The 17219-nt window shown below is 32.5% G+C and overlaps 2 protein-coding genes across 2 annotated transcripts in view; both read right to left on the bottom strand.

Annotated features, from left to right (window-relative positions):
- The window catches only part of LOC127725588 (cholecystokinin receptor-like), an 83262-nt gene that overhangs the window by 32349 nt on the left and 33694 nt on the right, over window positions 1-17219 (bottom strand). The window lies entirely within an intron of this gene.
- Window positions 8779-13617, bottom strand: LOC127698219 (uncharacterized). The gene has a single exon (XM_052201576.1). It carries the CDS (start codon window positions 13502-13504, stop codon window positions 12071-12073), a length of 1434 nt encoding a protein of 477 aa, XP_052057536.1. The 5' UTR covers window positions 13505-13617; the 3' UTR covers window positions 8779-12070.

A 17219-nucleotide genomic window follows, 5' to 3' on the forward strand; every position in this document is an offset into this window, starting at 1 on the left:
ACCCAGTCAAAACGTCACAATCGAGGATAGGACATAGTCGGTAAAATTACAGACTTGGCTAGATGACCAGTTTGAGGATATAAGACAATCTAATAATTTGCAGACATAATACTAAAAAAAACTTTTAAAATAGTATAATTTGTATTTAATTTTACTTTTAGCGTGAAAATCAAATTGTCTAAAAATTATCATAAGTTAAAATTTTGTATTCAAAAATATTCAGACAAACGTCACCCGTTCCTTTGGGAAAGAATACAGTGCAAGAAACGACAAAAACAACAAAAACAAAACATTTCTTTGAAGACTTTGAAAAACTGTTGAATAAGAATATAGTTTAATTAGAGATATTTTATCGTCCAACTCCTAACCACCTTCCACACAAAAATCAAAAATGTAAAAAGAAACAATATTTTTTTCACTTCTTAAACTTCAAGAAAATGAAAAAGACCACTGTTATCCTTTTTTGGTATTATTAATTGACTGGGTAACGAAAGAATGACGATCTATGAATTAATTTGATGTGGCTTAAACATAGATAAACAAGACAGAAAAAAATATGTCGTAGAATGAAGAAAATTGACTTTTGGTGTTTGAGCTTTTGATTTTGCCATTTGATAAGGGACTTTCCGTTTTGAATTTTCCTTGGATTTCGGTATCTTTGTTGTTTTACTTTTTGCATGACTATTTTCACTGATGGTCCTAATTTTAATTTATATCAGCACAGTGTGATCCAAATACACATTTGTTTGGTTTCGAGATGTTAGCCCTTGTAAACCTCCTAGGTTTGTTAGCAGTACAAAACTGTAGTCTTACAAACATTTCTTTCGAATGAGGAGTAAGTTTACAAAGCATCTAAAAGAATACGTCATTGAAAATACAAAATTCGTCGTGAAATTTATGAATATTCGTTTAGAAATGAAGCGAAAAATTTACTACCAAGTATCTTCGTTTAGTAATGTAGTTTGGATCACATATGTCGATGGACTCAAGGAATCCTGACTTGGGTGTATGTTGTATACGACGCAGCTCAATTATGTTATTTTTTAGGTAAAGGTATTCTAGCTGAGGAGTATTTTTGAAACAGTTCGGAAGAATGAAATCCATGGAAGGATTCCGGAAATAAAAAAAAAATGTTATTATGAGATAAATCCCGGTTAAAAATAAATCCAGTATATGCGATAAGTCATTTATAAAAGAAATATGGACGAGCCAACATACCTCCGTTGGAGCATATTTGACATAAGATTTGTTAAAGTGTTTAAAGAAGAAACATCAGACAGGCGTTTGAAAAAAGACACCAATACTAATAATAAATAACGAAAGCCTATTAGAGTCACAAAAAAAAACATATTTAACTCGTAATTACGAGATAAATATCTCGTAATTACGAGAAAACTATCGCGTAATTACGAGATAATTATCGCGTAATTACGAGAAAACTATCTCGTAATTACGAAATAATCATTTTTTAACTCGTAATTACGAGATAATTATCGCGTAATAACGAGAAAACTATCGCGTAATTATGAGATAAGAAGTTTTTTTATCTCGTAATTACGAGATAAAAAACTTCTTATCTCGTAAATACGCGATAGTTTTTTTTTATCTCGTAATTACGAGATAATCATCGCATAATTACGAGAAAACTATCGCGTAATTACGAGATAAAATAAACTGCTTTGCTGAGCGCAGCTGAATACGCCCGTAGAGGTCCAACCCTGAACAGTTGGGGCAAAAATGGACACACTATTCAAGCTTGATACAGGTCTGAATTTGGATTGTAATTAAATATTTGACATATTATAGGTTTCTTAATAAATGTAGTCAAAGAACTTGAAATTGGTTATATGAATTGAATTTATATTCAATTAAAGATTTCTTTCTGTTGTGCAATTCACTGTGCTGTTGCGCAATACTTAGTAAATCTGTTGTCAGACTATAAACAAATAAAGTTCAATCAATTCTCAATGTCATATTAGAAATTTATGAAAATGTAAAGGGAGCTTACATCAATAGATATAAACTATTCACCAAAGTTTCATGAGAATTGCTGACAGCATTTTTGAGTTATTGTCCGAAAACTGGAAAATCCCCCTTTTTTATGAATAAAACCCTGTAACTCGGAAACGTAAAATCTAAAATATATAAAAATCGAAAGGGAGCTCATGTCAATAAATATAAACAATTCACCAAAATTTCTTGCAAGTTGGTGAAAGCATTCTTGAGTTATTGTCCGAAAACTGGAAAATATCCCTTTTTTTAATGAATAAAACCCAATAACTCAGAAATGATAAATGAAAAATTTATAAAATTCTAAACAGAGCTTATATCAATAGATATAAACAATTCACCACAGTTTTATAAGAACTGCTGAAAGCATTTTTTATTTTTTGTCCGAAAACTAGAAAATCCCCCTTTTTATGAATAAAACACCATAATTCGGAAACGTAAAATCTAAAATTTATAAAAAAAACGAAAGGGAGCTCACGCCAATAGACATAAACAATTTACCAAAGTTTTATGCAAATTAGTTAAAGCGTTTTTTGACAGACGGACGGACGGACAACGGTATACCATAATACGTCCCGTAAACGGCCGTATAAAAATGATAATCTCGTAATTACGAGATAAAAAAATGATTATCTCGTAATTACGCGATAGTTTTCTCGTAATTACGCGATGATGATCTCGTAATAATCTCGTAATTACGTGATAGTTATCTCGTAATAACGCGATAATTATCTCGTAATTACGCGATAGTTTTCTCGTTATTACGCGATAATTATCTCGTAATTACGAGATAAAAAATTATTATCTCGTAATTACGAGATAAAAAATGATTATCTCGTAATTACGCGATAAATATTTTTTTGTGTGACCCTAATAGGCTTTCGTAATAAATAGTATAGGTTGATGCAAGTGTAAACTCGTTGCAACAGAGGCTTGTTGATTGGTTGAAAAAGAAAGACAAAATGAACTGAAATTTCTGAAAATATAAACAGGTCAACAAAGGTAGATATATTGAAGTGTGATCATGGATTATTTTTTTAAAAAGTCAATAAATAATTGACAAAACCTCAAGGTATAATCAAATTAGTTTTGTTATACCTTCAACAGTTTGAAGAAAAAACATGTGCATGTCTGAATTTTTTTCTTATAAAATACATGTACATATAACCAGACTCTTTGCAATGCAATATTAGCCATGAGAATTATTTCATAGTTTTATTGTAAAAACCAGAAAAAAATAGAATACTTCCAATTTTAGCCTTTTTTTTTTAGAACGGAAGGAAACGAAAATCATATGATGAGAACCAATGGACCCGGAAGTTATACACGCTAAAGCAAGAAATGGATAACAAATTATACATACACATATTAACAATAATGTTTCCGGGTGCTTTCCGTCATGGCACATCTTATTCGGTTGGTTATTAGTACATAACATTACAATTTAAAAACCACCCCAATCTAATGAACACATGTGTAAGAGCATTTACGAAATCTCCTATTTCCACATCAACCTTTTATGTACGAAAATAGAATCAAATCTTGAAGAAAAAAAATCATAAACCAAACAACTGGGGTCATTTAGACAGACTGACCACAACAGTATAAACCCTTTGACTATATATGAAGGGACTGAAGACATAGTTGGCTGAGCGGTCTAGTGCGCTTGATACTGTGCAGGCGGGGGAAACCATGATGTTACAAAAGCATGGATATAAGTCCCACAGATCTAACATTTATGGGATAATTTGAGACGAAGTATACATTTTTATTAGTCTTGTTAAAAGTTAAAGATTGTGTATGATTTAAAGTAATACGCCATAGAATTTTAACTAAACCTGTTTAATTGTGACGTTAGTTTAGGCTGATGATATTTAAAATGACCGAGTCATTGTCCGATAATATTGCCCTCCGCTACTTTCCAGGATATATCATCGTACATATATTCACATGTATCCATTTGTCGACCACTTTATATTAGGTAATGTCAAATTTAATCATTTACGATGAGTACCTTCAACATCACACTCATAGTCGAAGTGCTTTTTTGTAAAATAACTTGACACCAATAATTCAGTATTTTTATTGAATAAGCACTTACGGCCTCCATAGTTTCATGCCAAAAATACGATTTCCCCATACTCGTCATCCGGGAATTCTATATCAAAGTTAAAATCAATGTATTCAATCATTATCAAATGTGTGATGAGTATTCGTTAGAAACACCATGAGAAATATATTTTCATTTTCTTGTGTGTACATGCTTTCATTTTTGGCTATATTGAACCCAAACATGCTTTGAACATTTGGAGGTCCATACAATGTATTGGATAGATCAACTTCACAAAAAACCTGTCAAATATCCTTTCGGCTACTTTAAGAAAAATCATATGAATTAAACAAGAATACTCTGGAAAAAACTACTCACGCGTTCACTCGCTTCTTACACACTGCAATCTTTCCAGTAGTTTACATAGATACAAAGATTTGGTTTGCAAGTTTGGCTGTACCTGTTAAAAACTTATTTCAGACGGAATAGCACATCCTAAATTTTACGATATATTGTTTACCGAGCCCGGACATTTATATACGACCCGGGTAAACTTATCAATCCTTTAAATAAACCTCTAAAAGGTTACCAATTCAACACTGTATTTGAATATTGTTTTGATTGGTATAAATATTGATTTTGTTGATTTTGTTATCAGTAAATTAAAATCATACTAACTAGTTTTGTTATACACATGCACTTTAACGGTACTGCAATCTGTCGATACCTTTCATTTGGCATTGCACAAGGCCATGTTTTTCTCTGACTGTTAATGACGTCTTTACACTAAATCCATTGGATGTTGGATGTGTACTGATTGATATTTTAGTCATAAAAAAATCATGATTTTTTTTATAAGTTGTAATTAGCTTTGAACTAGCTGTCAGTAGCTACGAGTACTCTCAAATCTGTACTTAGTGTCTTTTTTGTTGTTAGGGATGAGGGATGGATAATACCCTGCCACGTCCAGTCTGTGTTTTTGTTTGGTGTTTTTCTGCTTTGTATCGACCTGATGAGTTAAGCCTTTTTCAAACGATTTTTATAGTTTGTTCTTATGTTGTGCTGTTACACCACTGTTCCAGGTTAGGGAGAGGGTTGAGCGCTCATAAACATGTTTAACCCCGCCACATTCTTTATGTGCCTGTCCCAAGTCAGGAGCCTGTAGTTCAGTGGTTGTTGTTGGTTCATGTTTGTCATATTTGTTTTTCGTAAATTTTGTTGTTATAAATCAGGCCGTTATAGTTTTCTCAATTGAATTGTTTCTTATTTTTAATTACGGGGCCATTTATAGCCGACAATACGGTATGGAGTTTTCTTATTGTTGAAGGCCGTACGGTTGCCTATAATTGCTTACATCCACTTCATTTGAACTTTGGTGGATAGTTGTCTCATTGGCAATCATACCACATTCCTTATTTTTATATTGACAATATCATGGCAAAAAAACGAGAAACGATTGAAAGACAAACAATAGTCTACAAAACTCAACATACAAAAAAAAAAAAACTGAACAACACGAATCCCACCAAAAACCGGTGGTGGTCTTAGGTGCTACTGAAGGGTAATCAGATCCTGCACCACATGTGATCCTGTCGTGTTGCTAATGTAAGTACAAACACTGTGAAAAGTCCAATTAATACCTTACGCTCGTGCATGTTCACGCTATACGGGTTTCATCAGCAATTTGTAGGCTCCTTACACAAAAACTGCTCAAACAAAGTGATGATTAAGAACTACTGAAATCGACATTTACATAAGTTTAACGGTCACAATCAGGAATTGGTTGATCTATATGACCTGTCTGTGTCTCAACTCACTAGCGACATCGTTTCACAGTCTTAACTCTTTGAGATACCAGAACAGTTGTTTTATCTGTAGTTTTACCGATTGTGTCCTATTGCTGATTGTGACTTTTGGCTGAGAGTGGATTTGCATGGAGTGTGATGCATGTATAGCATGCGACGCTTACCCTAGGCCTGTTGACCCGATCTCGCTCCTTTAGGAATTCATGCGATTCCCTTGTTTTTTGGCTTGTTTCCTTGATTTATCTTCTAAATCGATTGGAATATCGGTAAACTACTGTGGCCTAATTTTAATTTTTTTCCATTTTCATATTTACAATAATAATTTTCACATCTTAGTAAATCAATTTTTGTTTCTGTCATTTATTGACGAAATCTTAACGAAACAGTTGAACAAATGAATATATTTTCACTTAGGTTCAAGGACAACATGTGTTCGTCTCCAACGGATTCTAACTGGATAACTGCCACAGATTGCAAACATTGAACATATTTTTAGATAGGTCAATACAGTTTCTCATTTGAGTCAGTCTGAAATCAATATCTCCGAGAGATTATCATGTAAGTTTTAATGCTTCAGTCGTTCCAGAAATATGAAAAATAAAGGTGGCAATTCCAGAATTCTGTTTTGTGAAAAATTGTTGGTTTTTTTTTACCTTGATTTGTATCTTCTTAATGGGTTTTTGAGATTTGAACATCGGAAAAAAGAAACTTTTTGGTGTGATTGTATAAATCATATTCAAAACAAATTCCAGTAAGCTTTTATACAAAACTTTTTATTTTATGAATGGAAATGTGTAAAGATAGTTATTATGTACATGTTCGTTGAGAGGCTCCTGTAATACTGTAATTGCGAGAAATCTTTGTTGTCGACCGCCAGTGACATACACGAAAAGGTTTAAATACCAGGTGTCTTTAATCTACGCTGTTATGAAAAAGTGTTAAATTTTGAAAAAAATAATTTGATTGATAGCTTTGCGCGAAAAAAAAAAAATTCTGACTCAGACAAAAAACCATAACCCCCCTTGAAGTTAAATGGTTTCTCCCCTAGAACTGAAATGATCAGTTTCATTTTAGATTTATCTTCTAAATTTACTAATTTTAAATTTTTGAATTAACTATCAAATTTTATATGGTTGAAGTCAAATAAAGATCCAATAGTTAATAATATAATGATAAAATTGATAGATAGTTTGATGAAGACTAGAAGAGCTAGCAAAATTAAGTAATAAGACATAAGTGGCCCACCAGCTCTTCCTTCCTGAGCGACGTACAATGGCTCTGTTTCGCTCCGGTTCACTTCCACTTGCGTGTGAGACAGGAAGATACTCCCGGCCGCCTATACCCATTGAACACGGAATATGTGTGTTGTGCGAATCCAACAGCGTTGAAACAGAAAAACACTTTCTAATGGAATGCTCATTATATGACGATCTTCGAAACAATGATCTCTTTAATGAATGCTCAAAACTAATTTAAGACTTCAAGATCTTGATATAAAAAGAAAATTTATTGAAATTATGAATTGTACCAATATCCAGTATTATTTTTGCAAATGGTTACATAAATTTTATTTGCGTAGAAAATTATTTTTACATTAATATTTTCCTATAATCAATTTTTAATGCTTTTATTTATCAGATGTTTACCCAATTGTGATCATTTTATAATATTTCATAGTTGATATATATCTTTTTTAATCTAAGATTTATTTATATTTTATGTGACTTGTCCAATTTTGAGTAAAAATATTACGAGATTATTAACAAGTTTAAATAGTATATTTTTGTATATATTTTGGTTTTAAGGATCAGTGTCTATAAGTCATTTTTTGGCTGGATATTGATTGTTATTTGTGTGTATATGAATATTATGTGAATGTCTTGTTTCAATCAATATGTGACACTATAATAAACATTTTTTATTCTTTATTCTATTCTTTTATAATTCGGCGGTACTGATTGTGCTCACTCACTCATTATCTTTGGGAATACAGTGTGTTTGTTGTCTCCCTTTTCATATATAGTTTTAGTTTTATAGTAATTTTTCAATCAAAAAAATTATCACAATTATTTCTACACTTTAATTAAACTGTAATTGTTCTGCTCCTCGGGGCGTCTTGATTGGTAAATAAAAATTGGTGGTGCTGTTGTTGTTGCAGGGGACTATATTCAAAGTATGTTTTATCAGAATTTCTATCAATTAAAGGAAAAGGTCCGGTAAGGGCCAATTTTGGCCTACAATTTGAAGTACATCTGATGAAAGATTTTTGACATTTTTTAAACAATTAAGTATCTACTTCAGTTGATTCAATTATGGTATGGGAAAGATTTTAACTGATTTGGTAATTGAAGACGCTCAAATTCAAGCTTTCATATGAAAAATCTATCAAAATATGCCATAAAACGTCACTTTTCAGATGGTTTTTGTCCAAAACAATAGTGGCCACATTCGTGTTCAGTCTTAACCTTTATATATGTTATGTAGTATTACCAAATACATGTAGTACTAGAATATTAAGACTGATCACAAGAGCGGCCACTTCCATTTTAGACAAAAACCATCTAAAAACTTATAGCACAAATGCTAAAATTGTGAAGATTTCAGTAATTTTGCATGAAGTAATGATGATAGTTCACGATGCATGTGTATTGTATTGTCAAAAACAGCATATATCTGTTTAACAAAAGTATTCTACTTTCTAATAAATATCTAAAAGTTTACATTTTTAACAAATTTATAAAATGCTATATTTTGAGGTCAAAAGAGGGTCTAATCGGGCCTACTCCTTTGTGAAGATCATCATCCAAATATCAACTGTGGTGCAACTATATGGCGTTAACTTACCTCATGTCTCCTTTCATTCATATAACACGATTTGTTTATTGCGAGGAAAAATAAACAAGAGATACAAAATGTAGTCAAATATTTTAATACTTGCATAGGTCATATAATAAAAAAAATGTGTCGTAACTATACAAGTTAAAAAACAAATAGTATTTATTTCAACAAATTACAATCAAATTGTATGATCAAATGCATTTCTTCTACAGTTATCAGCATAAACACATTTACAGAGACTATGATTAAAGTAATAGACCTGCTGTTGGAATTAAACAGCTGAAGTTCCAAAATAAGCCTCGAAATTTGAACTATGCTATATTCCCTCCAATTACCAATATATAACATCTAGTTATGCGAGTCAAAATTAACCAATCGTTTGTCTGTCTATGTTTTGCTATAGATGGTATTGACAACTTCAAATGGCAATGAAACAACTAAACCATTGTGATTTGAATCGTTAACAGAATTCATTATTAATCCACTTACAGTCATAATGCATGTATGGGTAATAAAGCAATAATATATCAATTCATCTATAAGTTATGAAGCTACTATTGCTCATACGATTGAAAACTGAACTCAACATTTGTATCGGCACATGTCTCTGTTTGAATACTGTATCTTGCCTTCTAGACGTATTTGGTTATTTCTGTCGTTAGGTGTTTGTCTCATTGACACTTTCTTATTATTCATATCAAGTTGCTGTCTCGTTGACATATCCCTATATCTCTTATTATTCATATCAAGTTGTTGTCTCGTTGACATATCCCTATATCTCTTATTATTCATATCAAGTTGCTGTCTCGTTGACATATCTCTATATCTCTTATTATTCATATCAAGTTGCTGTCTCGTTGACATATCCCTATATCTCTTATTATTCATATCAAGTTGCTGTCTCGTTGACATATCCCTATATCTCTTATTATTCATATCAAGTTGCTGTCTCGTTGACATATCCCTATATCTCTTATTATTCATACCAAGTTGCTGTCTCGTTGACATATCCCTATATCTCTTATTATTCATATCAAGTTGCTGTCTCGTTGACATATCCCTATATCTCTTATTATTCATATCAAGTTGCTGTCTCGTTGACATATCCCTATATCTCTTATTATTCATATCAAGTTGCTGTCTCGTTGACATATCCCTATATCTCTTATTATTCATATCAAGTTGCTGTCTCGTTGACATATCCCTATATCTCTTATTATTCATATCAAGTTGCTGTCTCGTTGACATATCCCTATATCTCTTATTATTCATATCAAGTTGCTGTCTCGTTGACATATCCCTATATCTCTTATTATTCATACCAACAACAGTTACATGTTATTAATTAAGAGACTGTGTGGGGTAAGTATTAATGAAACAGCAACAAAAAATCCAAAAGTCAAAAGAGATTAACATGCAGTATTCAACTATCAGTGTGTCAAGGTCTAAAAAACCCAAAAAAGTTGCGGATAAATTTGATAGAGACGACCAATATCTGAAAAGAGCATTACATTCACAAAATTGACAAAACCTTGGTTTATAACTTTAGACATTGACGAAGTTCCTGACTTAGGACGGGCCCATGATCATATGGCTGGGATAAACTAGTTTTCTTAGCAATAAACCTTCCAATCCCTTTTTTTTATCTCGGATTTCGTTTTTTTTTTGTGAATTTACATGTATTCAAAAAATAAATAGTTTTCCTAACTTTTCTTCACTTGATATTTAGGTATAAATTCACTCACCATAGTTGGCCTCTTATCATCTAATTGTACGTCTATTATTGTTTTGCATTGCTCAGTTTCTCTTTGAATAAAATGTTACATTTAATATTAATCTTTCTTATTTTGTAGCGAAGACGTCAAAGTCTTCTTGAAAAGATTATTTTGCAAGTGAACATCTTGTATAGATATATATTTTATATAAATGTGAAAAGAGTATTGTTGTTATTCAATGGACAATAATCCATCAAAAACTGACCATTCAATATCAGTGTCACATGAATTGAGTGGATCACGTTTTGGATCTAATCAAAGGGAAAACGTAATCAATGGGAAACATTTTCCCACAGATTGGTTTCAGGATGAAATAAGTGAAGAACTGACAAAACACTGTCACATATTTAATCAAATAAGACCGAAATCTGATTTCTCAAGTTAATTGACAGTGAAACGCTTAAATTTTTCTATATTACGGTGGGTCTGAACAAGTAATATTTATTTAATTATACTTTAGTTATAAACTGTGGTATTTTTTTGTTTGTCTGTTGGTGTTGTTAAAGAAACTTTCAGCTACCTTGACAATATCATGGCGACCAGATTGTATTGGTGGAGGAAGTTGAAGTACCCGAGGAGAACCACCGAGCTTTGGCAGGAATATTGGTAATGCTTGTCAATTAAGATTTGAGTCGAACATACCTCGCCACAAGCGAAGTTGGAAATCTGCGGTATTTGATAAATTTCATTAACAAAACTAGAGTAACTGAATATTCACATCCATAAAATACTATACAGTAAAACAAAATGATACAAGAAAAAATACTAATACCTCAAAAACAACACTTTTTACTGACATTTTGAAGTCTTAGTTGTAAGTCTTTTTATGTTCTTTGGTATTGTTGAGTTATTGAAGAAATATTCGGCTCTGTTACCAATGTCATTTCATCTCTATCAGCTGGTTTTCTGATGCCTTCTAGAACTTTCATTTAACTGTGAGTTTACGACCATCGTTTAATAAAATGCGCTGAGGTTGGCTGACAGTTTTTTTTATCTGACTTGGACCATGTTTAATCTTCCAAATATATATATTTTTTTTATTTATGATTGCAAATGCATACTTAATTGAATGGCTGAATGTGCCAAAACAGTGTGTTTAACTTATTGACTTTTTTATATTGATTTTGACCCATTTCCCTTTTGTATCACTCATGTTGTAAAACAACTGTTTCCGTTTTTGAAATATAAGACACCTAAACGGGATCAATACAAAAAAAAATGGAAGTTTTATCTTACTAGATAAAATTTTGGCAGATTTTCATGAGAATATTTTTGTACTTAAGTCAATTGATCGTATTCTCACAGTTCCCAATTAAAAATGGATAGAAACAGAGTAAAATTGAAAAGTTTGAAAACTTTATGTCGCATAATTTACCTCCAAATGCTATTAAAACTTTTACTTGTCCCTTTACCAACATGAGAGTTCGTGTCATGTTAAACAATGCACATGTATTATAATCTAAGCAGGAGGAAAGTCCTGCCACTTAGTCAAAATCAAATGCATGTATTTTTAGACTTTGTATAACCACCAGTCTAAAACTACAAGAAACGCTGCAATATATAAAACTTTACACACATATATAAACAGATAATTAAGTTTTAGGAATGTCGTTGTTTAAAGGTGAAGGTTCGAAAAATTTCATGACTTCTTCGTTGACGGTCAACGAATTTAATGAAGAATTATCACCATCATCTCGATCATGTTTGTTAACAATATTTCTTATTCTGTGTAAGCAAGATTCACTTCTGAATACCCCAATGCAGGTCTTATAAGGACCTCTTTTACCAATGACATCAAGTCGATCCTGGCTCTTATGTAAACTCTTTCTCTTTTTGTTAGCTTTTGAGATTGCACCCGTACCTCTTTCTGTATGAATTTCTGATACTACTGAACAACCATCATTGATGCCTGGAATGGCTCTTTCTTGAATCTTCTTCGAACTTGTAACATTGCTAGAACAACTATGCCTCCTCTCTGTAAATTCCCGACCATCAAACACTGTTTCGTGCGCATCAATGTGAATAACGACTTCTGACTGACGTGATTTTTCTGATATATTCGATTTGTCTAGAAGAAAATCGGTAGAAATATCGTCCAGTTCTATTGTTTCCGTTGGGGATCCGCGGAACGCTGGATTAGAAAAACAAGTTTCAGAGTTTTTCTCGGTTGTTTCAGTGTCGTGTGCGGACTTATCATCGGTGTTACAATGATAATATTTTGGAATATTATTCTTATCACCACAGTATTTAGAATATTTTGAAAACCTTCGCTGTATTCGCTTGAAAGACTTTGGACGGATATTTGGCATAGATGACGTTTTTAACCATGTTTCGTGATCACTTAAACACCTTTTTCGTTTGTGTTTTGGAGTCACTTTTTTGTCATTTAGCCATTTTCTTTGAACTTCCGGTGTTATCAGTAAGGCGGGTGTACTGATACTCAATGCTTTATATAATGTTGGCATTTTGGAAGCCACTTTATTAGAACGTTTACTTGGTTTTCTAATCGGCACTTCGATGCCTCGAAAGTAGTTCTTTCTAAATTCGTCTATTACCATATCATACAATACACCTTTCTTTGTATTTGAAATGTTTCTACTAGGTAGGATACTTTGAACGAATTTATCTCTTATTTCACAATATAACACAACCGCTACCATTAGCACAAAAAATCCTATTCCCATTAGAACTGGACCAACATAAGCTAATGATTTCAACTGCGTATATTTTGTTTCAACTGGTATTTTCGTTGTAACATTCGATGTTTTTGTACTGTTGTTAATGGACGAGTTTGCAGAAATGTCGAAGAATTTCTGTGGATTATATCCAATGTAACACAAAAGAGCACCACTACACAATACAGTGAATCCAATAATAGATCCTACTACATTCGGAACTAAATATGGCATTCTGATAAACTCGAACCATTTCAATTCTCGCTTCGGTAAGTTTCGTTTTCTTGAAGGTCCACCAAACCAACTTGGTCTTGTGTTTCCAAGCTTTATCCGTGCTTGAGGCACAAACATGGTCACTTACATTCATGTTTTACGTTATCATGTTCCTTTTTTCATAAAAAATTGTCATTTACATGCAGTAATTAAAATTATTTCACAAACTTCACGATATCTTCTCTAAAGTGCCGTACACCTAAAAAAGGAAAAGAAAAGAGAAATAGAAGAAATATAGAAAGACAATATAGTTGTCATAAAATCAGTTTTCCTCTATATTTTCGTTAAGTTATTTATCGTAAGTCACTTTTGTTTCTCAATGTATGAGAATATATATTTATATATAGATTTTTTTATATATTGACGTAAGTGTTTGGATGTGACGTAAGATTTATATAAATCATGACAAAATTCCATCAAGGTATATAGCACTCTCGAAGATAGCACTTGGGATCTTGATTAAATATACATAATTGGTGTTAGAATAGATTGTACCTATATATATATCTAGCAAATCTGAAAATAGTTCCAAATGTAACATTTCATTTAAACGATCCATTAAAACCGTATTTCTATGAATAACAAAGTATTCCCATAACATTAATGCAAAAAACTTTCACATTCAATAGACGGAAAATTGGAAAAAGGAATAACGACGCGACATTTTTTGTGTCAATGTAAAGGATGAATTTGCATTTGTGATATTAAAAGGTACGTTCGATTGTATAGGCTTTGATTAAAAGATATTTTCGTTGAATTGGGTATATTTATATATTGCCTACTTTTAGGCGTATATAGTTTATTTATTGTGTACAGTATTGTTTTTCACAACGACCAAAGTCCTCGTGAGAAAAATCGTTAAATACTATCTAGACGTCTAAAAACGGTACAAAAACACCAGAATTGAAAAAAAAGGAAAAAATTCATATATATTTGCTGCGACCGACAGGCGTTAATTGTTGAATTTCCTAAAAACGAAAATGAAACTGTAAGTAAAAGTTGGGTACAGTTAACTAAAACTTGATCTTTTGAATCTCGAAATGTCCATCTTGTAACAATGGAAAGACACTCTACACAGCAAAAAAAAAATGTGTAGGAATTTGTGCTTGATACGTAACTATTGATATAGGAAGGGGACAATAGAAAAGCGGATAAGATTGCGTTTGGTATACATAGTTAGATCCTACATATCATTCATCAACATCAATTGATAGAACAATATCTAGATAAAAAGCAGACATTTTGCATCTGTAGTTTTCTTAATTCTAATTTCACTTGACTGTTTGTCTGGTGCAAGTTTTCATTGAAATCGGGATAATTTTTTTTTTACTAATTCTATGTTTTATTAGTACAAGAACAACTCAGCAGGTAGGGGTGCACAATAAGTACCAACTTGTATACAGACTGTTGAAATATTTATCCGCCATACTCAAAACAAATATATTATCTATCATTTGTAAAGCTTTGGTTCATACAATGTATACTTCGATGTATTTATTGCTCGCGTCAGTATGGTACAATGTTCTAAACCTGGACAAGACATTGATATCTGCATTACCATTCTTATAAAAGATACATTGTTTTAAGAGTAGACAATCTTGCACTAAGGAATAAGGAATATAATCGCAGATTATAAAGTAAATTTTTAGTAAAACTGAGGAAATCCTTGGTGTCTTTCTGATTACTGTTCGAAAAGTGCACTTTTATTTAAGCGCAAATTATTTATTCATCATTTCTGAAGTTTTAATTGCTCGAAATGTTCAATCATGCGTAACATAAAAGGTTCTTTGCTCTGAACTGACATGCCATACGATGCGTAATTCATTGCACGTTCAAAGGACAATGAAACAATAGCAAACACATGTACGTATATATGTTTAAATACAATGATGATGTAAGAGTTCGTAATTATATTAATAATAGGAAAAACTCACCAGGAAACATAACTTGTAGGAAAAGATACTCAGGAGTTTAGTATGGCGTTCATTATCGCTGAACTAGTATATATATTTGTTTAGGGGCCAGCTGAAGGACGCCTCCGGGTGCGGGAATTTCTCGCTGCATTGAAGACCTGTTTGTGACCTTCTGCTGTTGTCTGTTCTATGGTCGGGTTGTTGTCTCTTTGACACATTCCCCATTTCCATTCTCAATTTTATTATCGTTATCTTTTTTTTTTTTAAATTTATTTATTTATGATTGATTGTTGGTCGCTTAACGTCCAGTGGTAAATATTTCATGCATGTTAAGGGCGAGAACAAATTAACAATAAATACAATAGGTAGGTCCTGTAAGGTCGTCCGGGATGAAGGTCTGGGAAATTTGGACTGCCACGGGAAAATGAGGATATATTGGATAGGGACAGAAATTTAGCCTTGCAACAGGCCACCTACGGACCCCTCAAAGAGTTGTTACAAGGGTTCTTAACGTACAAAGAGCGTGGCACTCTCTCTACACGAGGCATCGGATTTAACGTCCCCATTCTGACAGGACGTGGCTGCCAACTTGTACATCCCGCACAGCCAAACGGACGCCCCACTTTTGCGAGGGTTTTATTGCCAATCGGAGGAAGACCAATGGTGACCATATTTCTATTCCCCAGTCACCTTTGGTGGGGGGGGGGGGGGGTTAAAACATAAACAAAAACTAGTATTTTGTCGGTTTCTGTTTTTATTTATGGGTTGTGTTTTCTGTCCTTTTTATGCTTATTTACGATATTTATAGTTAAGTTAATCTTCGTTTTATGCCAAATATCAAATATTACGTAGAATTATTTGAATAGTTTGAAAAAACCCATGCCATGAGCATTATTTATTTCAAATATTTGAATTAGATACATAAGAGTGAAATTCTTGCTATCGAAGTAAGAGTTGATATTGTTAAGAGCCAGGTGATAGCGTCTGTAACAATTAGACCATCATTATTCTCTTTAATGATTAGTAAAACCAATTAACAGGTACAATTTTACTTTCATCACCTCCTTATTATAAAGATAAATTAAACAAAAGATCGGAATTGTACACAATGATTTGGCAGTTGCTAGTAAGAAAAATGTGATAGACACTTGTGAGATATACCATAAATTTCAACACTGCTACAAATTGTTCCATCGATCTTTTGATTTTAATCCAGCATGAATTAAAGAAAATAAGATTGTAATTAGTTACATCACGATCCAAGAGAATACAATAAGTGAAGCCTTTCTAGGCTTATTACGTCATTTCGCTTACTTCTCTTAAGACACAAAGAACCAAAATTAAAATTCTACTTTAGGTATCTGAAGATAAATAATTTATAGGATGTTATACTTGATTATCGAAAATTAGCAATCATAAATATCCAAATGAGCCAACTAGTTAAAGGCTTTTAATTGTGAAACTATTACGACTATTACACTTTTTGGTAAATTGGGCCTTTAAATGATTTATAATATAGGTATGCTTTCAACCTTGAGCTAAATGCCCATATTGTATGGTAAGCCGGAACCTCATCCATTCAGAAATGCATTTAAGTCAACGGTCATCCGCCTTTGCATGGCTTCAATCAAATGACTTGAAAAACAAAGAACCAATAGCAACGTTAATATAGATTTTAAATGCCAATATATACATGAAAGGACAACGCAGATTAACGTGTACACGACCTTGGATGACCTTCATAAAGTAACCTCGAAACCAAAATAAAATTGAGAATGGAAATGGGGAATGTGTCAAAGAGACAACAACCTGACCATAGAGCAGACAACAGCCGAAGGCCACCAATGGGTCCCGCACCCGGAGGCGTCCTTCAGCTGGCC

The sequence above is a fragment of the Mytilus californianus genome, unplaced genomic scaffold (assembly GCF_021869535.1).
Source record: "Mytilus californianus isolate M0D057914Y unplaced genomic scaffold, xbMytCali1.0.p SCAF_1, whole genome shotgun sequence".
Taxonomy (NCBI): domain Eukaryota; kingdom Metazoa; phylum Mollusca; class Bivalvia; order Mytilida; family Mytilidae; genus Mytilus; species Mytilus californianus.